We start from the raw sequence: 26,305 nt of genomic DNA on the forward strand, positions 1-26,305 counted from the left end.
CCTTCCTCAGTTCATTGCCTTACTTCAGTCTGAACTAGAGATTGACTGGACAAGAGGGGAAACTCTGACCTCTGCATAAAGGCCTGGGGAGAAAGGAGAGAAGACCCATAAAAGGGAACAGGGTGCCCAGTGTCAGAGCCATATCCTGATTGATTGGGTAAAGGTGTCTTTGTAATATTGGTTTTTTTTTTATCTCTAAGTACTCGTTTTAGCCTTGGGCTGTTGGGATGGAATTAGAAGAAAGGGTGATAAGTAAAATAATATGAAATAGGATTCTGGGTTTATTCCAAGAGAGTATATCTAGGGTAGGTAAGTGGAATGGATTTTGTGAGAGATCAGTACTTTAAAGGGATTATTAACTCTTACTTTTAAAAATATTTAATTTAGAATATTTTTCCATGGTTACATGATTCATATTCTTTCCTTCCTCTTCTCCCTCTCCTCTCCCATAGCCAATGAACAATTTAACAGGATTTTACATGTATCATTGATCAAGATCTATTTCCATATTATTAATATATGCAGTAGAGTGATCATTTAGTCTACATCCCCAATCATATCCCTATTGAACAATGTGATCAAGAAAATGTTTTTCTTCTGTGTTTCTGTTCTCACAGTTCTTTCTCTGGGTGTGGATAGCGTTCTTTCTCATAAGTCCTTCAGAATTGTCCTGGATCATAGCATTGCTGCTAGTAGAGAAGCTTATTACGTTTGATTGTGCCATAATGTATCAGTCTCTGTGTACAATGTTCTCCTGGTTCTGCTCCTTTCGCTCTGCATCAATTCCTGGCGGTTGTTCCAGTTCACATGGAATTCCTCCAGTTTATTATTCCTTTTAGAAAAATTGCATTCCATTTCCCCAGATACCACAATTTGTTTAGCCATTCCTCAATCGAAGGGCCTCCCCTCATTTTCTAATTTTTTGCCACCACAAAGAGTGTGGCTATAAATATTTTTGTATACATATTTTTCCTTATGTCTTTTGAGTACAAACCCAGCAGTGCTATGGCTGGATCAAAGGGCAGACAATGATAATTAACTCCTTTTAAAAATCCAAAATTTATGATGAATTATGTCAAAAATACAAAATTATGTCAAATGAATTGTCAAAAATATATATATGAGTGGCAGCTGAGAAGCACAGACTTGGAGTTGGGGGGATCTGGGTTCAAATTTGTGACCCGGGGCTAGTCACTTAAACTGGATTGCCTAGCCTTTATAATTCTTCTGCCTTGGAACCAATACTTAGTCTTGATTCTCAGGCAAAAGGTAAGGGTTAATAAAATATAGGTGATTTGATTCTTAGAGGAGGCTTATCAAAGATGGAAGGAGAAAAGGATTCTAGTTCTTTTTGGTTCTTTGTAATAGTTTCTGGATTTGAAGGCTTTTCTCATGACTAAAGTTCTTACCTTGCACTTAAATTACTTGTTGAAAGATGTGTAATTTCCTCTCTGTTGATGCCTCTTCCATTTAGTTTCTATATGTCTTAGAAGGGTTTTCATGTATCACTTTGATTAAAAAAAGAAAAAATTCAGCTCTGTTGACCTGCCTTTATAAAATATAGCTCCGTCAATCTTTGGTAGACATGTAAACCTTCTGTTTTACTAGGATCTACTTGCTTTCTATGGACTTGTTCTTTAAGAACCCAGAGTCACTCGCTGGCTATAGTCAATCAGTAAATATTTATAATGTACCTACTATGGACAAGGCACTGTGCTAAGTCCTGGGAATACTACTACCTACTCACAAGGCACTTACATGTCAATGGGGAAGACAAAGCCTTATAAAATAGATATATGTTATTTGTTAACTTTGTATTTGTTATATGTGTGTATGTATATGTACATACACACACAAAGTAGTTTGGGCTGAGAACATTAGCAGCTGTGTGTGGGGGAATCGGGAAAGGCTTCATGAAGAAGGAAGTGACTGAGCTGCATCTTACAGAAGAGAGGGACTTTCTGAGGGGCAGCTGAGGAGAAAGTGAATTCCAGGTTTGGAGGACTTCAGATCAGGAAACACTACCAATATTTAGAAATCTTCACAATTGATCCAACCATTCTGGAAGACAATTTGGAACTATGTCCGAAGGGCTTTAAAAGACTGTCCTTTGATCCAGCCATACCATTGCTGAGTTTGTACCTAAAAGAGATAATAAGGAAAAATATGTGTACAAAAATATTTCTAGCTACACTTTTTGTGGTGACAAAAACTTGGAAAATGAGGGGATACCCTTCGATTGGGGAATGGCTGAACAAATTGTGGTATATGTTGGTGATGGAATACTATTGTGCTCAAAGGAATAATAAACTGGAGGAATTCCATGGGGATTGGAAACAACCTCCAGGAAGTGATGCAGAGCGAGAGGAGCAGAACCAGGAGAACATTGTACACAGAGACTGAGACACTGTGGCACAATCAAATGTAATGGACTTCTCTACTAGCAGCAAAGCAATGATCCAGAACAATTCTAAGGGACTTATGAGAGAGAACGCTATCCATATCCAGAGGAAGAACTGTGGGAACAGAAACACAGAAGAAAAACATTTTCTTGATCACATGGTTCAATGGAGATATGATTGGGGATGTATACTCTAAACAATTACCTTAGTGCAAACATTAATATGAAAATAGGCTTGCATGTAAAACCCAGTGGAATTGCTCATCAACTTTAGGAGTGGGGAGGGAATAGGGGAAGGAAAGAACATGAATCATGTAACCATGGAACAATATTCTAAATTAATTAAATACATAAATTTAAAGAAAAAATAAAATAAAAATTAGAATCCTCAAACTATTTTTCTTTTCTTTCTTTTTTTAGAACACTTTCTATCTTAGAATTGCTACTAAGTATCAATTCCAAGGCAGAAGAACCTTAAAGACTAGGCATTTGGGGTTAAATGACTTGCTTAGGGTAGGGCAGCTAGGAAGTGTCTGAGTTCATATTTTGAATCCAAAACCTCCTCCCTCCAGGCCTGGCTCTCTATCCTTTGAGGCACCTAGTTGCCTCTTGGACCATTTTTCCATATAAAGTAAATATGGTTTAAAATATATTTAGTTATCTTAATTGGGACTTAACTATTGAGTGCTTTTAGCCAATTTATGCAAACATTTTCTTAATTTAAGTTTCTAAAAATCTCCTATGTTTGTTTATATTGCAGCAGAAGAAGTGGTTTAAGGGATGTTATCTTATAAAAATGACTGGAAGAGTTGGCTAGTCATGTATTCAGAACAAGGAATAACCAGTAGAGAGCTATTGTGCTCTCTTGGCATTCACAGAAAGACAGGAGATCTGGAGGAAAGTCCCTAGCCAATGGGTGGGCCCCCTATGGAGGATTAATGGGAATACTTGGACAAGAACCTCAAAGGATAAAAAAAGCATGGATAGAAATGAGCTTCAGACATGGAAGAGGACCCAGATCTAGAATGATGTCCAAGAAACTTAGCAACTATCAACAAAAGCAAATTCAAGTACATAAAGGAATTTTTAAAAAGGTCATATATAAAATTATAACTCTTGTTATTTAAGATTTCTAAAGCTATCCTAAATTTGATAGACACTTTAAAAAGGGCCTTTTTCTTCCTTTGTCTTCTGAGCACTTTCTATTTTTTTTCCTGGCTTTTGATGCTGTTACCATTATTTAACATATATTGAACATAAAGGATAGCACCTGATCTGTGATTTGAGGGGCATAGGGAACACTTAGATGAGAAAAATCCCTTTATCAATTTAGATCAATACCTTTTCTATAACAGAGTATTTGAGTGGTGAAATGATTTGTCAGAGGATGGATCAAAGGTCTGTCTTTGAAGCTGGTTCTGAATCCACTACCTCACACTGTCTGTCACTTAAATGTAATAAGATTATTGTGCTATAAGAAGTGATGACTAGAAGGAATTTGGAGAAGCTTAGAAAGATGTGTATGAGTTGGAGATGGAACTTTGTGGCTTTTTTAACCACATGTATTAGTCTGATTTGGCTTTATTCACTCTTTACGTAGTGTATTTTTCATTTCCTTATTTGTGTATGTGTTTTCCTCCCAATAGAATGTAAGTTTCTTGAGTGTAGTTATGTTTATATTTTAAAAATTATATAGTCTTTATATTCCCAAAGTCTAGAACAATGTCATTTATCTAGTAGGTGTTTAATAAATGATGTTTCAGAGAACTGAATTATAATATAAAACTTACTATTTAAATGTGATCCTCACCAGCCTGGAGAGAATGAAGTGGATTCCTTTTTGGGATTGAAAAGGAGACTGTGGGCAGTAAAAGGCAAGGACTAGGGCCAGGTACAGTTGGAAGCAAATGGTGGAGTACATTTTAATTCAAGTTTATATGAGTGTATACATTTTTAATAGAGAAAATTCTGTTCCTTATTGTACATTAGATATTTATTATACAAGTCAAGTTACACTTCTTAAGATAGATAGCTTGATGTAGTGGAAAGAGGAAGGCAGAGTAAGTATCTCCACCAGTTTTTTTCTTCTGCTGTGACTTATGGACCTCTGTAAAATGAAGGCATTAGATTAGCTGATGTGTAAGGTTTTTGTTTTCCTTTAAATCTATGATGTATTATTGAGTAGAGGCCCAAAGCTTCTGGTGGGCAATGAATAATATGTAGGGGGTCCAGTTTTTACATATGATTGGGGAAGGACGTTTCGTTTCTAACTGTTCTCTTGGGCTCACGAAAACCTTGATCTTGCCCTAGCTGGCAGGGAGAATAGGTGAGTTATTCTGTTTGACTTTGTAATCTGTTCTTTATGAATAAATATCGCCTATTTTTGCTGTCAAACCGAAGACACCCTCACAAGCTTCCATTGCTCCTTGTTTGGTTAAGTTGCCACCGCCACCATGGGAGCCTTGGGGAGGAGGCGATAGTCCCCCTCCAGTGAGATCTTTCTTCTTTTCCCATTTCCTAGAGGACTCCCTCTCTGTACACAGTCGGCGGTGGTACAGCGTACTTATTGATTTTTATGGTACACAAACTATTGTATCACGGAGTGAGGGACCTTCGGGCACACACTCTACAGAAAAGGTAGGTTACATGCAGCGGTATTTTCGAGCCAACATAAACAGTTCTGTGCTCATTGTTCAGTTTTCATTGTGAGCATTTACTCTTCACAAATGTTTGAGTGCTACAAACCAGGGCTTGATTGACTGCTTTGGCGATTGTCTAGAGTTAAAGTAGTGGAGGTTGAGCTTAAGAGTCTGGTGTGCATTCCTATCCCTCCTGCCTCCCCAAGAGCTGGTGGTTAAATATTTAGGAGTACAACCCTGGTTACATGTCTATAATCTTACACTGTTGGGCTCAACCTGAATGTCAGTGCTAGAGGGGAACTTAGAACTAGCCCAGGGGTTCTTAATGAAATTAATATTTATAAAAGCATTTAGTATAGAGCACATAGTATTTGGTACATCAATACTTATTTCCTTCACCCCATTCTTAACCTTGGATCCACAGACCCATAAGGACTCTTAGGATCAATTTCAGGGAGGTTATGATCTTGGTTGGGGAAAAAAGTGACATCTTTATTTTAATTAACTGTACTCACAATTTCTTCCAGTTATCAGTGTAGAGTACAAAATTATTTTTGAAAAGGGTTTCATAGGCTTTGTGAGACTGTTGAAGGAGTCGGACAGAAAAAAGATGAAGAACCTGTGATCTAGTCCAATTCTCTCCACTAAGACAGAATATGAATTGACCAATGTCACAGAGCAGCTTCCTAGCCAGTGTTTTTCATTATAGCCATGTTGTCTCCCTGTTTAACTCGAATAAGAATGTTGTTTCCCATTCTCTTCCAGAGATTCCTTTTTTTTCTCTTAGTTTTCATTTATCCCTATTCCCACTTTGTGACATGTGCTATAGATTGTCAACCCCGGGCCTGAAGGGAGCAAGAAGGCAGCGGCATGTGTTTGTGAGTGTGCTTGATAATAGCTAGCAAGAAAATAAAGAGGAACCAGAATAAAAATCTGTCCCTGACTTCCTAAAAACAGCAAATGATCACAATTTCAAATGTATCCTAAGAAGTCAAAGTAGTCTAAGGAAGTAGTCTAAAATATAATGGACTTACTATGAAATATATAGTTCACCCTAAAAACTACATGGTTGAAAAATAGGCTCAGTGGTGGTCCTATGGATGTCTTTTGACTTTAGAAAACCACAAATTAACATTATCTTTATTGTATTTTAATTTTGCTTAAACATTTCCCAATTACATTGTGATCTGCTTCAGAGGCATCTTTGGGGCTTGTGTTGTACATATCTGAATAGCCTCTTGGCTTTGGAAATCATTGTGAGAGCTCTCTTGATCCTTCCTTCTTTATCTCTCTCTCTGTCTCCTTCTCTCCCTCCCTCTCTGTCTCTTTCTCTCTCTTTGCCTCTCCCCCTTCCCCCCTCACTCTATCTCCCTTGTTCTCTCCTACATGTCTATTACTATCATTATATGTAGATATAATTGTATTTGAGTAGACCAGTCCTGAGGTCAGGAAGACTCCTCTTCCTGAATTCAAATTTGACCTTAGTTACTAGCTATGTGACTGTGGTTAAGGTTAAATCACTTAACCCCAGGTTTGCCTCAGTTTCCTCATCTGTAAAATGAGCCAGAGAAGGAAATGGCAAACCACTCCAATATCTTTGCTAAGAAAACCCCAATGGGGTCATGAAGTGTCAGACATGACTGAAATGATTGATCAACAAAGACAACTGTATTTGACAGCTATAGCTATATCTCTGGATCTACATCTCTATCGATGCCCTATATCCATGAATATATATCTGCAAAAGTTATCTGCTGAGTGGATCATCCACAGTCATTTGAAACTCTCAAAGTGGCTTTTCCTTGTCATTTACCTGTGCTGCTGGTTAATGTGTGCTTAAAAAATAAAAAATGACTCTAGTATTAGCCTAAGCAAAGTGTAACTAGAGAGGCAAATCTGCATGAAAAATCAATACAGTGCATCCCAGAGTCAAACATAATTGATTTTTGGATGACTGATGGTTTGAAATTATCTTTTATTGCTTCCTTCTACCTTATTTAAAGCTGATTCTTGCCAGAGAAGGTCTTAGAACTCTCTCTTGGATGTTATTTAATAATTATACTACTTTGTGTTTCTGAATCCTTTTAATTTCCTCAATGTGTTATCCAAGCTATTATTTTCTTTTGCTAATATTAGTATTTAATATTTATATGACACTTTTACATTTTGCAAAGCATTTTTTCTCAGTGTCCTAGGAGGTAGGCATGGCTTCTTATTATCCCATTTTATAGAGGAAGAGACTAAGCCTGAGATGTCAAATCACTTACCCAAAGCCACAAGACAAGTTGGTTATGGAACCAAGAATAAGACCTGTATCCCCTTCTTTTATTACTACTCCTATTCTGCTATGCCACTCTCTCTGAAGTGGAAATTTTGTATGCTTGAATTATGAAACTGATATTGATGACTTTATAGTCCATGACACTTAACCTAAATAGGGGAACAGGGGTATTGGGTAGCCAAAATAATTTATTTTTAGCCTTGGAATGCTATTTCATGCTAATTTTGTTCAAATATAAGCATGTCTGTTTTTCCCTGAGATTTACAACATCTTTAAAAGTGATGAAATTTGTGAAAACTTAAAAGGAGTTAGAGACTTGATTTAATGAAAGGCATATCAGATTGGGAGTCAGAATTGAGTCCAAAAATTGTGACTGCCAGACAAAATCTACAAGCCAGGTTTGAACATTTATTTTGTGATAGGCACTGTTTTAAGTAATATGGATACAAATTAATAGGACACCCTTTATTGCTGGCTTCTGGTCTTCTTTACAAAATAAATATACAGTGATGGGTGTGAGGTGCTTTAGCAGCATCATTTTGGAAGCTGTGTGTGGTAGAAGGATCAGAGAGGAAAGAGACAGGATACAGGGAGGAGACCCATTAGGAGACTGTCTTTTCAGTTGCATTGCTGGCAAGATGGTGGATTAGTCACTTTCTCCAGATTCATTTAACTCTATTTTAAAAAAAAATTCTCCACATGTGGAATGATTATAGTTGAATTCATGAGATAAAAAAGACAGAACCCTGGCAAGGTAAAATCCTCATGAGTTAATGCCAGATAACTCTTTAATTCCAAAGGAACTCATTCAGCAGCCAATCCTCCCTCCCCTCACCCCCACCCCCATGGGTCTGTGGCAGAGATACTACCTGCCTGGTGTCTGGGGCCCTTGCAAGAGAGACCTTCAAGTTATTTGCTTTTCCCCACTTCACCACAATAAGCATCTGATACTCTCATCTGCCATATAAAGAGAGGATAGAAACCTGCTGCCTTTTGGCTGGAGACCAGCCTGAAATACTTTTCTTTCTTCCCCCATCCAGTCATGCCCAAAAGACCAACAGATGCTGGTCCAACTCACCAAGAGAAGGAAAGTAAGCAACTTAAGAGACAAATTAGGGATGGAGAGGTGGACAGGGTGCAAGACTAATCTTGGCTTGAAAGAGGGTATTGAAACTTAGTAGGGGCCATTCTTGATTCATAGAAGTTAATGTGGTCAGGAACCTAGGCTGGTGAATCCTATATGTCCTAATGGGAGGAGATTTAGTAAGCCATATTTTACACTACAAAAATATTAAAGTAGATAAAAATATCTATAAAGGCAAAAAAATCAATGTTAAAACATCTACATAGGACATAAAAGCCTCATAGTCAAATGCAGAAAAGCAGAAAAATAATGAATCTTTTTCAGATCAAATTGGTTTAAAAATTATATTTAACAAAGGACTGTTGAAAAAGACTAAAATTAATTAGAAACAATAACCTTATATTAAAGAATGAATTAAAGATCAAATCAAAGAAACAGTAAAAAATTTCATTAAAGAAAATGACAGTCATCCCCCAGGTGACAAATGGTTAAAGGATATGAACAAGCAATTTTCAAGTAAAATGAAAGCTATCAATAATCATAAGATAAAATGTTCCAAATCAATCTTGATTAGAGAAATGCAAAGTAAAAAAAAAACTCTGAGGGTACCACCTCACACCAATCAGATTGACCAATATGATAGTAGAGGAAAGTGATAAATGTTGATGGGAATGTGGCAAAATTGGGACACTAATGCATTGTGGTGGAGTTGTGACCTGATCCAAACATTCTGGAGAGCAATTGGGAACTATGCCCCAAAGGCCATAAACCCTTTGAGCCTGAAATACCTCTATTGGGTCTGTATTCCAAAAAGATATTAAAAGGGGAAAGAATCTACTTTTACAAAAATGTTAACAGCAGCTCTTTGGGGAATGACTGAATAAATTGTGGTATAAGTTGGTGAGGGAATACTATTGTGCTTAAGAAATAAGCAGGATGACTTCAGAAAAAGCTGGAAAGATATGCATGAACTGATGCAGAGCGAAATAAGCAGAACCAGGAGATCACTGTACACATGAACAGCAATATTGCACAGTGACCAACTGTGAAACACTTCACTACTGTCAGCAGTGCAGTGATTTAGGACAATTCTGAAGAACTTGTGGTAAGGAATGCTATCTACCTCAAGAAAGAACTGTTGGAGTCAGATGCAGATCAAAGCATAGTATCTTTCACATCAGTTTATTTACAGTTTTACTTTGGTGTTTTGGTTTTGTATGAGTGTGCTCTTACAACAATGACCAATATGGAGGTGTGTTTTGCATTATAATACATGTAAAACCCAGATAAATTTGCTTATTAATTTGGGAGGAGGGAAATGAGGGTGGGATAAGGTTTGGAGTTTATAATCTTTGGAAAACTTAGGTTGAAAATTATTATTACATGTAATTGGGGAAATAAAACAAACCAAAGAGAATGATAGGAAGGAAGCAACATGCCAAAGCAGGAGTTAAAGGAAAATGTACATCTTTAAAAGCTTATATTAGGAAAAAAAGGGAGATCAATGAGTTAAGTACATAGCTAAAATAACTAGAAAAAGAACAAATTAAAAATCCCTAATTAAACACCAAATTGGAAATCCTGAAAATCAAGGGCAAGATGAATAAAATTGAAAGTAAGAAAACCATTGAACTAAATATAAGCCTAAGAACTTGTTTTATTTAAAAAAAAACTCAACAAAATCAATAAACTATTGGTTAATTTGATCAAAAAGAAGAAAATCAAATTATCAATATCAAAAATGAAAAGGATAAATTCAGAACCACTGAAGAGGAAATTAAAGCAAATACTGGGAGTTATTTTGCACAATTATATGTCAGTATATCTAACAGCCCAAGAAAAACAGATGAATATTTTTAATTGCTCAGATTAACAGGAAAGGAAAGAGAATACTTAAGAGTCCCATCTCAGAAAAAGTTGAATGAGACATCAATGAACTCCTTAAGAAAAAAGTCCCAGAGCCAGATGAATTCACAAATGAATTCTACCAAACATTTAAAGAACAATGAATTCCAGTACTATATAAACTATTTGGAATACTAGCTAAGGCAGTCTACCAGATTCCTTTGATACAAATAGGGTGCTGATACCTATACCAGGAATAGAAAAAAATAGAGAAAGAAAACTATAGACCAATTTCCCTAATGAATATTGATGCAAATTTAAATAATAAGGGGAATTATATCAACATTTCACAAAGATCATACACTATGACCAGGTGGATTTGAACAGGAATGCAGGAATGGTTCAATATTAGGAAAACGTATCAGCATAATCAGCCATGTCAGTACCAAATCCAACAGAAATCCTCCGATTCAATAGACGCAGAAAAAGTTTTTGATAAAATTCATTACCCATTCTTATTTAAAAACATTAGAGAACATTGGAATAAATGGGTTGTTCTTCAGAACAGCTAGAAATAGAGGAATCCTATTTAATCCTATTTAAAATAACAATAGACAATATAAAATACCTGGGAGTCCACCTGCCTAGACAAACCCAGGCACTATATGATCACAACTACAAAATATTTTTCACACAGATCTAAACAATTAGAAAAAATTAGAAAAAAATTAATTACTCATGGATAGACTGAGTGATAGAATAAAAATGAAAATTCCACCTAGTTTAATTTACTTATTCAGTGATACACCAACCAAACTACCCAAAAAGTATTTCATAGAGCTAAGAAAAACTAAAGATATTCATCTGGAGGAATAAAAAGCCAAGAATATCGGAGGAATTAATGGAAAAAAATGAAGGAAAGTGGTTTAGCTGTGCCAGATCTCAAACTGTATTTATAAAGCTGCAACCATTAAAAACAATCTGATATTGGCTAAGAAAAAGAGTAGTGGATCATTGGAATAGGTTTTAGGCACTCATTATATAGTTGTAAATGATCATAGAAACCTAGTGTTTGGCAAAGGGGAAGACTCAAGCTTTTGGAAGAACTCATCATATGACAAAATCTGCTGGGTGTAAAAGGAAATTCTTGGTTCTCTTTGTCTATTCTCAATTTGCACTTGTGAAAAGGGAATCTTTTGTTCTCTTTGCCTAGTTGGAGTTGACACTTTAGAATAATAATAACTTCAATACCCTCATTTAGTACCTCACTAGACTGAAGACTGGATTAACTCTCCTTTTGAATTAATCAACAAAAGCAAATACACCCATACTTAACCCTGAAGTAAGGGAAGTATACAACTCTTACTCCTAGGAGGAGAGTTAACACCTTTAGAGGTACCAAGCCAGCAAGATACTTAGAAGAACTCCACCCTTTTTTCTAACTCAAATAGCCAGAAACTTTTGAATTCTTTTAAGAGTTCACACACTCAGAAATGTGTGATTCAAAAGGTGTGAATCCTAGGAGGAGAGTTGATACCTTCAGAGGATGAGTGGTATGACAATTGTGGAAACTGTGATTGGCCCCTGTGAAGAGGGGCAGGGATAGGAAATCATAAAAGCCACAAAATCCTTGGACTGACATGTGGTGAAGTTGGATCTTGTGGAGAGTGTCTCCTGGAGATAATCTTAGAGGAAACCTCATTGGAGATTGCAGCATGGATCCTGACTTTAACTTAGACTGACTCTTGGACTACTTGGTTGAGTGAGTGAAAAGGCTGATTCCCTTCCTAGTTTCCTAAGAGACTAGCTTCCATCTTGGAGGAGGCCACGTGATTACTCACTGCTGACCCTCTATAGGTATTTTCTCTAACCTCTTTCATATTTCTCTACTTTGTTTCCCCTCTATTTTAGTAAATAAACTGCATCCAACCATTAAATTTAGCCTTTACATGGAAAAAATGTAAAGTATGACAGAAATCAGGCACAGACCAACCCCTCACACTATAAACCAAAATAAAGTCAAAATCATAAATAATTTAGGAATAAAGGGTGAAACCATAAATAAATTAGAAGAGCATAGAATAGTTTACCTTTCAAATCTATGGATAAGAGAAGAATTTATGTGCAAACAAGACAGAGCACATCATGAACTGTAAAATAGATTACTTTGACTCTATCAAAATGTTTTTGCACAAACAAAATCAATACAACAAAGATTAGAAGGGAGAGAAACTGGGAAAAAATTATAGCGAGTGTCTGCTATTTCTTAAATATATAGATAATTTAATCAAATTTATAAGAATACAAAGCATTCCCCAATTGACAAGTGATTAAAGGATATGAGCTAGCAATTCTCAGATGAAATTAAAACTATCTTTAGTCATATGAAAAAATGATCCAAATCATTATTAATTAGAGAAATGCAAATGAAAACTGCCAAGGTACTACCTCACACCTATCAGAATGACTAATATGATAAAAAAGGAAAATGATAAATGTTGGAGGGGATGTGGAAAAATCAGGACACTAAATACACTTGGGGGAGCTATGAACTGATCTAATTATTCTGGAGAGCTATTTGGAACCATGCCCAAAGGAACATAAAACCGTGCATAGCCTTTGACCCAGCAATATCACTGTATCCCAAAGACAGCAAAGATAGGGGAAAAGAATTTACTTGTACAAAAATATTTCAAGCAACTCTTTGTGATTGTAAAGTACTGGAAATGGAAGGGATGTCCATCAGTTGGGAAATGGTTGAAGAAGTTGCGCTATATGCTTTTTAATGGAATACTACTGTGTCCTAAGAAATGACAAAATGATCATGAAAAAACCTGGAAAGATTTATATGGAGCAATTCAAAGTGAAGTGAGAAGAACCAGGAGAATGTTGTACACGGCAACAACAATAACGTCTGATGATCCATCATGAATGACTCAATATTATCATCAATACAAGGATCCAGGACAACTCCAAAGGACTCATGATGGAAAGGGCTATTCACTGCTATAGAAGGAACTGAGAAAGTCTGAATGAAGATTGAAGTATGTCGTTCTTCACTTTATTTCCACCATTAATTTTTCTCTAGTGTAAATGATGTGTCTCCTTCCATAACATGATGAACTCAGAAATATGTAGTGTATAATAACACATATACAGTCTAACACACATAAACACAAATTCTGCACCAATCAAAGGTATTGAACCTGAAGATAGGATAGTCAGAAATAACTTAAGAATTGTGTTTCCGAGAAGAAATTGATCAATAAGAGTTAAAAAAAAAGTAATACTGAACACTATCATGCTGAAAATAATGAAACTACCCAAAACTTTTATGTATAGAAACAAAGCAACAGTTGGAAAAAAAATCCACATGTAGCCTCCTGGACCACCTTATCCCCTCTGCTTCAGACTTGAAAACATATCCTAGTTAAACTTAATTATATTAAATAAGAATTAAAATTAATTATAATTATAATATAAATTATTTATTATAATTATATGCATAATTATAATATAAAAATAAATTAATTATTATAAACTACAGACCATATTTCTGCAAGTGGACAAGAGAAAAGCCTTCAAATAGGAAAGGAAATTAAAATGTAATGGAGATCTGGCACATACATAGACTGCATCAGCCTACACAGATGATATCTTTCCATGGGAAGGTGCTGGTGTGATGGCTTCCAAGAAAATCATGATGTATAAGAGGAGTTCATTGGAGGGATTGTGGAGCATTCTGTATCTGGTTCTGGTTGACTAGCCCTAGTTGAGTGGAACCTTTTCAATTAGCCATATAGTTGGAACTGTTTGCATCTTGGTCTGAACTAGCTTTCCTTCTTCACCTTTTTATCTTCAGGTGTACTTCAGGATTGTGATGGTATCTGTTCAGAGATGCTGCTGCTTGGTGAAAGGCCTTGGGCCTATGGCCCTCTAGCAATGGGCCTTTTTGTTCTAGGTGTAAGGAGTGGGGTCTCCTACTTGGCTGGAAGAGTGAGTCATAGGAATCCAGAAGTCAGAATCCAAGGTGGGCTCATTGTTGCTAAATGAGGACTGATATCCCAAGGAGTAAGGGATAATATTGGTGAGGAATTTTTGGGACTCCAGGCCAGCAAAAGTACTCACTTAACAGCTATGCTACAGAATCTGGATGCCAACTTGGTTATATTATGCTATATTATGAAGCTAATTCTTTACTCCCCCGTGTCTTTCCTGGCTGAGGTGATATAGGAGGGACTATGCTCTCAAGGTGTTGGGGGAAATGTTTGTACATTTGTTTTTGCTCTATCTTTGAAGTTTAAATTATCTTATAAAAGGCAATTGTTACCAAGTTAAATGGAACCATTGGGGGCAGCTGGGTGGCTTGGTAGATTGAGAGTCTAGGTTCAAATCTGGCCTCAGACTGTGTGGTCCTGGGCAAGTCACTTAACTCCCATTACCCAACCCTTACCTTCTGCCTTGGACCTAATTCTTAGTATTGATTCTAAGATGGAAGTTAAGGGTTAAAAAAAAAATGGGACTGTGGTACTTCTCAGTAGGTCAGTGTGGGGTGAGAAAACAGCCAACAAAAAAATGACACCTATAAACTCCTCAGGTTATCTTAGCACCCAGAGGGAGAAATGTAGCCTTTTCTGGTGGAGAAAGCATGAGCCCTATCTGGTTACATAATTAACTTAAGATTATTCTTTAGCCTTAAGAATCATAGAAGGGAATGGAATAATAGGTTCCAAAAAGTAAAGGAGCCCAAATTCTAACTTATAATGTAGGGATAATGATAATATGTTGGAATGTTGGAACAATAATAATAATGTTGGAAAAATAAGACTAGCTTATTAATGAAAAAGGTTGCTACTTAGAAAAAAAGAAACTATATAGGCATTCCTGCAAAAAAGTGCAGAATATTTGATTTGCAACATTTCAAACAATAGAAACACAAATATGTAAACAAGTACTATGAGCAAGCAAAGAATAATTAAGGAAATCAATGATCCCATATTTAAAGGTTATTTCAAGAGAGAAGAAGCTAGTGTACTGAGAGGTGATGGGCACTGAAGTGGGATGGTGGCCTTGTTTTTGGAGAGAAGATATTAGAGTTAAGGGATGTTGAGGATATACAATTGACAATTCTAAATAAGTGATTCTATCAGGGAAATCAGAGTCAAGGATGGATTCCTAGGTTATAAATCTGGGTGATTTAACAGTAATAATAGCAGTCATGATAGCATTTATATAGCACTTGAAGGCTTGTGAAGCACTTTGCATTTATTATCTCATTTGATCTTCACAAAACCCTTTATGGTTGGTGCTATTATTATCCTTATTTTATAGATAAGGAAACTGAAGGTGAAAGTGATTAAGTGGTTTACCCAGGATTATCCTGCTTCATTTGAGGGAGTTTTGAACTCAGATCTTTTGACTGCAAGCCCAGCACTATTTTCTGACCATTTAGTTTTCTTGAAGAGTGATGGGTTTAGAGGGATAAAGATAATTAGTTTCCTTTTTAGATATTTGAGTTTAAGTCCCTACCTGAATGACTTTGAGCAAGTTATTTAATCCTGTTGGGGCTTGGTTTATTAATCTATAAAATGAATGAGTATATCTAATCAATAGAGGTTCTTAGTTTTGTGTTGGTTTTTTTTTTTTGCATCATGTACCCATTTGGCCACCTGGTGTAGCTTGTGGATCTCAGAATAATGTTTTTAAGTAATTAAAGGAAATGCTAAATTTTTAGTTACAGGTTATTGAAAATAAGATGCAATTTTTACCCTATTTCTGTTCATGGATTCCTGGTTAAAAACTTCTGGTGGAGATGAACTTGAGGACCCTTCCCATGTTTAATTCTATGATCCTCTAAACTTGTACAATGCCTCTATCCTGTCCTTCTCTCTAATTCAATTTCTCTGATTATGCTTTTTGTTAAACAGCAAATGATATTCATATACTTTAATGCCCTTTAGCAATCCAGATCTTAACCAATATGTGCCCATTTTGTGACACATTTGTGGCTACCTTGAGATCAGTTCTGACAATTCTGGGGACCTTCTTATAGATCTCTTGATATTGTGGTTACCAATGGAAAAATTTCCCTTCATTTTCTTCTTTGACAGCATCAATAAAAGAACTTGGGATAAAAATTATGGAGCAAGATTTTCCTTAAGAAATTAAAAAAAAATTCTCAGTGTGCATCATCTGTAGGGTATCTACCCTTTTTGTTGAGTCCTTTTTTCACTGGTGTCTGACTCTTTGTGACTCCCTTTGTGGGTTTTCGTGGCAAAAGTACTGGAGTGGTTTGTCATTTCCTTCTTCAGTTCATTTTATAGATGGGGAATCTGAGGCCAACAAAGTCAAGTGACCTGGTCAAGGTCATCCAGCTAGTAAGTGTGTGAGGCTAGATTTAAACTTGGGAAGATGAGTTTTCCTGGTTTCAGGCTTGGCACTCTTTCCATGGCTGCCCCTCTAGCCTGTGCTCCTTAAACTGGAAGCAGAGTGCTTAGAATTAAGGAAGGGTGTGGAATGAGGAGAGAAGGAAGAACTTTTAATTAGATTTGGGTATCATTACCTTCATGTTGTCCGCAACCTATGGTCCACCCTTTCTCTGGCTTTAAAAATCACTTCCTGACAAAGTTTCTCCATTAGATTCCTGGTCCTAGTCTGCCACTTTGCCAAGGTTTTCTTTTCTTCTTTAGATAAGTTCAGTGGACAAGACTGACCTTTGACTGTGGAGGCCTCAGGGTAGGATCTGAAAGCCAATAATATGCATTTTCTTTTTGGAGAATAAGAATGAAGGATGAAAATCAGGATAGTGCTAAAACATGGCGAGCTTTATTAGAATTCTTGCCTGGTTATCATTTGTTCTATCTGCAATATTAGTTTTCAATTAAATAGCTAACCTAGTGAGAACTTTGGTTTATAAGAGGCTGTCCTTTTTATCCACGGAGAAATTTAATTGGGAATTAGAGTATGTCTTCATAATCAACCAATAAACATTTATTGAATAGCTACTATGTTCTAGGATCTGTGCTAAGGCCTGGGGTTACAAAAAAAGGCAAAAGACAGCCCTTATCCTCAAGGAGTTTACAATCTAATGCTATCCCCTAAAACCTTCTAGACAAAATCTAGGGAAGTAAAAAATTTGGTTCAAATGATACATATAAAACCCAGTGGAATTGCTCGTTGGCTCCAGGAGGGGGGGAAGAAAGAGGGGAGGGAAAGATAATAGATCATGTAACCGTGGAAAAATATTCTAAATTAATTAAATAAAAATGAAAAAAAATTTTGGTTCAGTATTTCAAATTTTCTGGTCTAAGAGGTTGAGGGGATGGGGGTGGGGGAAGAAAATTATTAAATGTCCAGGAGAACTACCATTAATAACTTTAATCTTATACAAATCGGATTGAGGCAAGGGAATGTGGGCAATGGACTCAAATCCTCACTCCCCTGATAAGAACAGAAGCCTGGAAAGTGTTCACAGCCTTGATTGTATAGGCCCTACTTATTAGATCTGCCAAGTGAAATGTGCTACTGCCTTTGTGATGTCACCAGTGACAACAACAACATTGACAGAAGGAATTCTACTGAGTTAAGAATCAGTCAGTCATGTGGCAAACGTCCATGGGGCAACCAGGCTTATTTCTCTGAGGCAAGCAATTTAATTAATAGTTTGTTTGGTTAAATATAATAGCCTGGTATCCTCTGTTAGGAGGAGGTTCTTGGGAAGGAACTCAGGAACTCACAGGGCAAGTTTTCTCAAAGCAGGGCCAGATTCTGTAGAGATCTAGTGAGATCAGAGCAACTTTGGGCAAGTAGGTTTGTGTTAGTTCGTGGATTAATGTTGGCACTAACTTTGGCCATTCCTCCTCAAAATGAGAGTGAGGAGAGGGCAAATAGTCTGTGTAAAAAGGGGTGGTGACAGTGGAATTGCTTGTCAGCTCCGTGAGGGAGGAGGGAAGAGGGAAAGAGAGAACATGAATCATGTAACCATAAAAAAATTTTAAAAATAAAATTATATTAAAAAATAAAATAAAAGGGTGGTGAGGAAGAGTATGTCCCAAAAGAATATAGAGGAGCCATTCGTGATCTCTTCCTTCATAGGGGCTTTTTTCCAAATGCAAAAAAGTACTCAATTTATGCTGGAATGAAAGAAAGGAATTATGCATTTTTTTTTTTGAAGGAGTGAGTTTGCCAGAGTGGGTGAATGGGATGAAATACAATTTTGAGGAAATATAGCATTAATTTCCTTTTAAAACTGAGATCCAAAAATTATTTCCCCTCTAGCACTATTAAAAAGTAACCATGCTATTTATCTAATGTGTATGGCAAATGCAATTTTAAAAATTATTTAATACTCCATATACAGAGGGGAAAACAGATAAAAGGACCTGAATCCCTTTTATGCTTTCCTGGAGAGTGTTCTGTGTATTAGGTCGGGTGGGGAAGTGAGGAATATCTTATTCCTCAGTTCAGGACTGAAAGTTTGAAATTATTTATGTACCCTTTATCTCTCATTAGTTCAACTGTGAGCTCCCTGTGGGGTTCAGACAGAATGGTGCAATGGTAAGGAATCTGAGGACAGAGTTTGAATCCTGCCTTTTCTGCTTCTTGGGACAAGTCACTTCTCTGGACCTCTAATTATTTGTGAAATGAAGGCTCTGGGGTTGGTGATTTCCTAATATCTCCCAGGATATGGATATGGTTAGCTGAAGTAAGCTCTATGCAAGAAATGCAGGCAGCCCTCTTCCATTGTTATGGAATCTCTTTGTAATGGAGCTAGGAATAATACTTTCTTTAAGGTCCTGGCTTTCTATTCATTGAACCACCTAGGAGCCCCATTTAATACTTTCAATCACTTACATATGGTCTAGTGAGCAACAATAAATATTAAATGTCCAAGATTTGTTAGATACTAAAGAAGGAGGTGTGAGAGGAAGAAAAAAAGAATCTTTGGCAAAATTTTTATTTGAAGGTCCCCCCCTCCCCTTCATTTGTGTATTTTAAAATGTCAAAATCATAGATTTAGGGCAGGAAGGTCCCTTTAAAAAATAAGGAAACTGCAGGCAAGAGAAGTAAAATAAATTGCCCAAGATCACACAGGCAACAAGTAAAATGTTGGGATAGAATATATTTTACTGGAGAGCAAATTAAAACTTGTGTAATCACGGCACTTTTAGTTTGTACACAGATATATAATATTTTAAACATTACAATTTTAAATTTAAAATAATATTTAAAAATAACTATGTGCATAGTTATCCAGAAGTAGAGAAGTGAAATTCATGAACCTAAACTCAAAAAAGAGTTTTTAAAAAGATATAGTAGGGAAGAAGTAAATTTTGAATAATTGGAAGTTATTTCGTTGAAATTATTGCAACTGTATCATACTTCTAAAAGCATGAAATGGGTCTAGTTGCCTTCTAGACAAGGAAAGGACTCACCTTGAAAGTTGGGAAAAGTCCAGGAAAGCTATCTACTAGCCTCTGGGAACTAGCTTTGGGAGGATCAAGGAATTCTTTTCTTAGCCTCCCCGCCCCTTTCCTTTCAGTTTTTGATCTTTGTAGTCTCACTTTTGGGAATGTAAGCAGAGTGTGTGTGTGTGTGACTCTCCTGCTAGAGTCTGTGGGCCTTGACAGGAAAATGAGAATTCTCTAAACCACTGAGCTTTGTTGAGTTTGCAAGAGAAAAGGAAGCCTTAAGATCTTTGGCCAAGTGACATCTAAATCGTGCAAGTGTCTAGGTTGCAAGGGGCTGGTGAGCTGTGGAACAAATGCTGAAGGAATAGGATGCCATTCTTTACCAACTTTAAGAGTCACGGGAGAAATTAGGCTGGACAAATTTGTGTAGTAGTTTTTTTTTTTTAAATTAAGAATTAGCCTCTATCGTGGTTAAAGTGAGTTTGAATTACAATTTCCAACTGATCATGTTGTTAGTCTTAACTTTTTCATTTCATATTTTTTTTCATACGTTTTAATTAGTTTTTATTTTTCACAGTTGCTTCTTACTTTTTGGATTTTCCTGGTAAAATCTTAACTTTGTTTCTGCTTGTTTCTTACTCTCTTAATAGATTAAGAAATGGCATTTCATAAGGCAGTAAAAGGGACAGCTCTGGTTGGAGGAGGTGCACTTGCCACTGTGCTAGGCCTCTCTCAGTTTGCTCATTACAGAAGGAAGCAAGTAAGTAATTATACATTTGCTGATTAAAATATGAAACTTAAGTCTGTTAAAGTACTGTATATGGGGAGTGTGTAAGCTAATGGGTTTGTTTAGAAATTACTGTCAAGGGCTTCTCAGTTTGATTTGGAAGCATTAATTTAGAGTACTGTATTAATGATGCTTCAGGTCTATGTGCTTTTTTTTTTTAAAGATATGAAAGCCATCATCAGAAAGCATTTTAATATTGAGGTTTTGTTTGAGCTCTCTTGCTTGAAAAGACCTCTTCATTTAGAAGTGCCAGAGATTTTTCTTTTGGATCTTGTCTAGATTGCATAAATATTCTTATTTTCCCTATATTTGACCTCGTGAGAGGGGAGAAGATTGGGGAAAATAAAAGGTTCCCAAAGGGTCACAATCAAAAACCTGATTTCTCTTCTTAGGCCCATGTACTTTTATTTTGTACTTAATTGTTTGTAGGCAAATAGAGGCTGCTTCAGGGGTATGAAAATTATAAAGATTTTCCTGTGCCATTTTTGTTTTAAAAATTGTTCTTGTCATTGCTTTTTTTGCTATCAACTTGTTCTTTTTGGTAATCCATGGTAACCAGATAATGCAAAACTATGAGGAGATGTACCTGTTGTAATCTCAAGTCATGGAGCAGTTATGGGCCTGATTACTTCACTGCTTTGCCTTCCATTCTCCTGAGGGGTTAGTGCTAGACTCTTCTCCCTGTTCTGATATTATTTGAATTAGCTGGATTCAAAGTTTTGAAGGCCAGTGCTACATTTTCCCACTGTTAGTCAACTGGGATATAACTAGATTTTGGAGACTCAAATAAATAAATCTCGATGACTACTTGTGCATTATCTTTTTTGGAGTGCTAATCAGATGAAAGATGAACCACTTGATGTTTATCATTTATGCCCTCTGCCTTGGGCTTGCATCTGGGAACCCTATATTATATCTTCTTGTAACTTTGTGAAATTTTTAAAATTTCATTTTCATTTATTCATTTTTAATTTTTTTAACTTAGTGAATTTTTGCTTCTTGATGGTATGATGTAGTGCAATCACACATGCTGCTTATAATCCTTAGACCTGAAGAGCAGTAATTATGATAATAATAGCTGATATTTATATAGGTGGTTAAGGTTTGCAAAGCACTTTACATACATTATCTCATTTAATCCTCATGACAAATCTGAGAAGTAAGTATGCTACAGGGGTTGCTATCAACTACACTCTAGTCTCAAGGAAACCAAAGTCAATGATCAATGACTTTTTCTTTTTCTTGAAGTCATAGAACTAGTAAATCTTAAATGCTGAATTTGGACCTAGCTCTCTTCTGACACCTGAGTCTAGAGGTTTTTTTCACTTCTGCATACTTCTCTGCAATCAAAATCATTACTGATGGAGCACTTTAAGGTTTGCAAAGTGCTTTTTAAAAAAAAATCTAGTTTCATTTACAATTCATCAGGATCAAAGGAATCCTTTGGAAGAGATACACCTGACACTATCTTTATTTTACTGCTGAGGAAACTGAGTCTAAGTGATATTAAATTACTTGAATCCAGGTCTACTTGATCATGTTTCTTGCCCTTTTCCCTCTATAGTAGGGGTTTTTCATTGAGGGTCCATATACAACTTCTTTTTGGTGGTTGGTTTTTTTGTTGTTAACTTTTAGTAGAATTGATTTCCTTTGTAATTTTTTAATTTTATTATATGCATCCAAAAACATGATTCTGAGAAAGGGTTCATAGCCTTCACCAAATTAGCAAAGGGATCCATGACACAGAATAGGTTCCCTATGCTCTACTGACCCACAAGGGCATGCTACTAAACAGCAAATACCTACTTGTCTAAAGTCCCTTAACTGGCTGGTTATGAATTACTGAATATCTGACATTAGATCCTTTATGATTGGTCCATGTGATTCCAAAATGTGGTTGGTCCTTAGGGTTTTATGGCGGTTTAAATTCTGAAATTTATAAGCATATCCCCAAATGAATTTTCCCCGAGCAAGCTTATTGCAGGCATTTCATTAAGATGTGATGGCCTTGCCAACCACTGATCCTGATTGATGCATTGTTTCTTTTTAAATGTCACCTTACTTCTGCAAAAGTAAGATTGAAAGGAAGCTATTCCTTCTCTAAGCTATTTAAAAAATGGAGCCCTCATAGGGATATGGGGACTATGGGGTTGGTTTATTCCTGCCCTCCTTACTAGTGATAGGTGAAATGATACTCGAAAATGCCAATGCCAAAGGTCATGATATCTAGTATCATGAACTAGTACTAAATCTGAACACAGGATATATGTATCCTAGCCACACCAAGTACACTCTAGTTTTTTCTAAGCTTGCAATTTAACTTCCTGCCAAGGAAATTAAATACGATTTCATATTTTGCTTTGCTGGATTTTCAGTCATGAATAGGATATGTGTAGAAGAGTAGGATAAATTAAAAGCACCCTTCTTAATCAAAATGTTAAAACTCAAGTGAGCAAGATAGAACCAAAGGTAGATATTGATACAGCCTTTCCCTAAAATAAAGACCAAACACACTTTCCCCACCTATTTTTTGTGGGAGGGGTATACTTTCTTTTCCAAGGCAGTCTTAAATTCCAAAGGTAAATAAGCTGCTCATCCTACTAACAAACAGTCTACATAGCAGCAGATGTAGGTAATTCATATCCATGAGCTAATGGGTTCATTTGAAGAAAAGCATGGCCAAAAAGCCATATAACTGTCATGTAAAAGGGCATTTCTTTGTGATTATTTCTGTCCCTTTTAGCTATTCCCATAAATGCACAATTTGGATACAGGATGGAATCTAGCCAAAGGGCTTGACACAGAAGAGGACAAGCCATTCATGCCATTGATACAAACTGGCCATGGGCATCCCTTAGCCAAACTGTCCTTTCTCAGCATATAGCTGCCAATCAGATATGTACTAGGGCAAAGACCTTTCTGACTTCACGATCCAGGAAAGCATTTGCCCCACATGCATGGTAATTGACTACACATTGTGGAAGCAGAGGCTATTTACTCAGCCATGTTTTTCATTGTACCACATGTTGATGCTAGAAGAGAATTCTGTATTTTGTGTTAATCATACAATCATTCAATTTCAGCAACAACAGCTTAATTCCCCCTCCTCCCACCCCCATTTCCTGAACTGACTTCTGTCAAGAATTCTCTAGTTTTAAGAGAAAAGTTAATTATTCTAAACATGACTTTGTTGGAATGTTTGGGTCCGGTGGACCTCACTTTTCTGACCATGTCTGTTGGGATTCTGGCCATTTTATCTCTTTCTGCCCTGAAATAGGACTGATTGTCTTTAATATACTATTGATTTATCCCAGCATAGTGCTTCAACAAATTGAATAGAAATATTTATCAAACATGTAGTAATAGTGTGTTCAAGTAATTTATGGTAGATGCTGGGTGTACACCCGAGTTGGGGTAAAATATGACATTTCAAAAGATAAACATATCACAAGGTAGAGAGTTTTGGGAGGCAAAGGAGAGATCCAGAAAAAGGTTCTAAAAATTTGAAGAGGAAAAAATACCTTTTTTCTTTTTTTTGGTGAGGGAGAGAGTAGAGAATCGGGGAAGGTGCTGGATGGAGCAGTGCTTTAGAGGAAGAGAATGATTTCAATAAGGAGAGACAATGAAGAAGAACATGCCAGCTATAGGAATGGCTTATAGGAATGTGCAAAAGCAGGAGATAGAATATTAGTCTAGGGAAGCTTTTGGTTTTCCAGTTTGTTAGGAAGGTAGAGCACACAAAGGGCAGTGATATGAAATAAAACCAGAAGGATATGGTGGAACCAGATTGGCAACTTAAATGCCAGGTAAAGGAAGTCTTTTATCTTAGAGGAGTTTAGGAGTATTTCATCCAAGAGAAACAGGAAACCATTGAATGTTTTCCTGCAAGGGGAATGACATCTTCAAGATATATGCCTTAGGATGTTTATTTGGTCATCTGTATAAAAGGCAGATTGGAGAAGGAGGATATTGGAGACCAGGAGATCAGTTACTCAGAGGTAATTATGGCCCAAATTAGTGTCAGTGTGAAAAAAGATAGGAGGACTGGTATGAGAGACAGTATAGAAGCAAAATTGATAGAACTCAGTATGGAATTGGGAATAAAGAAAAGGGAACAGCCAAGGATGGCTTTGAAGTTATAAGTCTGGGTAGATGATGGTGCCTCAACAGAAATCAGGCAATTAATGGAGGTAACTTTGGAAGGTGGTTGTGAAAATATGATTAGTTTAATTTTGGATATGTTGATTTTGAAAAAAACAAAACAAAACTCGTGTCTTAGTAACAACTCTTAAGACAGAAGGGCAAGGGCTAGTCAAATGGGATTAAGTGACTTGCCCATGGTCACACAGCTGGAATGTGTTTGAGGTTATATTTAAAACCCAGATTCTCCTGACCTGTATCTTTATCCATTGTCCCACCTAGCTGCCCTAAATATGTTGATTTTTCAAGATGCCTATTGAACATCAAATTTGAGTTATAATATTGGAGTGGGATTAGAATTTAAGTAATAGTTTAAGGTGAGATGCATGGATTTGGGAATCATTTAAGTAATAGTAATGAATAAACCCATGGGAGCATATCTAATCATGGAGGAAGACAGTATAATGTAAGATTATATGTATAGCGATAGATGAGTCACCTGCTGAGGGAAAAGGGGGCATGAGAGTAATTTTGGGAAAGCCATGGTGTTTGAAGTTCGATTTGAGATGAATAAAAGCATTGTGATCTAGCAGTGAGTTCCACATTGAGCATAAATAACATACATTTCTAGAGAATAGCAGAGATCATACATGGTAGTGGTCACCCATGGTGCAGGTTCACCAGGGTGTGAATATTGAAATGACAGAGAGGGGTGATAGACTCAAGAGGATCGAACAGTTGAAACTTTTAACTTTAATAGTCAAGCCTGAACAGGGGGAATGAGACCAGAGTAGGGTTAACAAGTTGAACAAATAAGGAGGTATTGAAAGACCAGAAGATATGGTGAGGATAATGGAATGGGATATTAGTGAAAGGAAGGGAGGGAAATTTCAGAGTTCTAGATCTTGGAAGTGTATCAGGTTTGGATGATGACCACCTTTGGGGGTGGTTGAAATAGGGCGAAGACAAAGGTCATGGGAGTTGCAATTGAATGGGAAGGCCAGCACATTCAAAGATTTTGAAGATAGCGTTCCAAAAGTTTAGGTTGGCCAGAAGTTAAGTAAACTAATTTTACCTTACAAATAATGTTGTAAAATGAAGTCTAGACTTCTAGGTTAGTATACAAAAGTATATTTATTAGCGTGACTTTGGGCCAGACTTGAACCTTCTTGGACCTCAGTTCCCTCATATTTAAAGTGAGGAGGTTGGACTACATGTCTTTTGAGATGCCTTCCAGAATATATGAATCTACAATGTTACCAAGCTATTTGGCATGATATTAAAAATGGAAGAAATGATCTTGTGCTAATACTTGTAATTAAAATTGAAAGTTAGATTATTTTATTTATACTCAGTGCTGGGGCTTGAGGACAAGCAGGTTTAATTAGAGGGGGATTAGGTGGTAGATGGAGACTTTTGTAGAGAGTTTTAAGAGGTCTTCTGAACTTTGTCAAGAGCTTTAGAATGTGATAGCCTTGCTTCTTAGGTCTAATTTCCCTTCAAAACTTTTTGCTTTTCTTTGATTCAGATTTATCTCTAGCACTAATTTTACATCTATCAGCAATGATTAAGGTTGTTTGAGGGACTCTCAAATGGAATGAAGAGTGGGAGATGAATTTCCCTGAGGTAACCAGGCAAGGATTGAAAGAAAAAGGAAAAGAAAATGGAATTAAAGAAAATATGGGTAATTCTTGAGAAGAGTTATTGACTAAGATGGC

The 26,305-nt window shown here is 36.4% G+C and overlaps 1 protein-coding gene across 12 annotated transcripts in view; it reads left to right on the plus strand.

Annotated features, from left to right (window-relative positions):
* The window catches only part of GPD2 (glycerol-3-phosphate dehydrogenase 2), a 205,853-nt gene that overhangs the window by 37,039 nt on the left and 142,509 nt on the right, over positions 1 to 26,305 (plus strand). For 9 of the 12 annotated variants that reach the window (XM_056793880.1, XM_007494190.3, XM_056793879.1 and 6 more), the window contains exon 2: positions 20,311 to 20,420. In XM_056793880.1, the coding sequence (XP_056649858.1) occupies positions 20,319 to 20,420 (102 nt within the window). In that variant the 5' untranslated portion in view covers positions 20,311 to 20,318. Of the gene's footprint in view, positions 1 to 4,927; positions 5,039 to 17,779; positions 17,893 to 20,310; positions 20,421 to 26,305 lie in introns of those variants that run through there. The other 3 variants (XM_007494186.3, XM_001365934.4, XM_007494191.3) reach the window with 2 other exon arrangements.

This window comes from Monodelphis domestica, chromosome 4 (genome assembly GCF_027887165.1).
Source record: "Monodelphis domestica isolate mMonDom1 chromosome 4, mMonDom1.pri, whole genome shotgun sequence".
NCBI lineage: Eukaryota > Metazoa > Chordata > Mammalia > Didelphimorphia > Didelphidae > Monodelphis > Monodelphis domestica.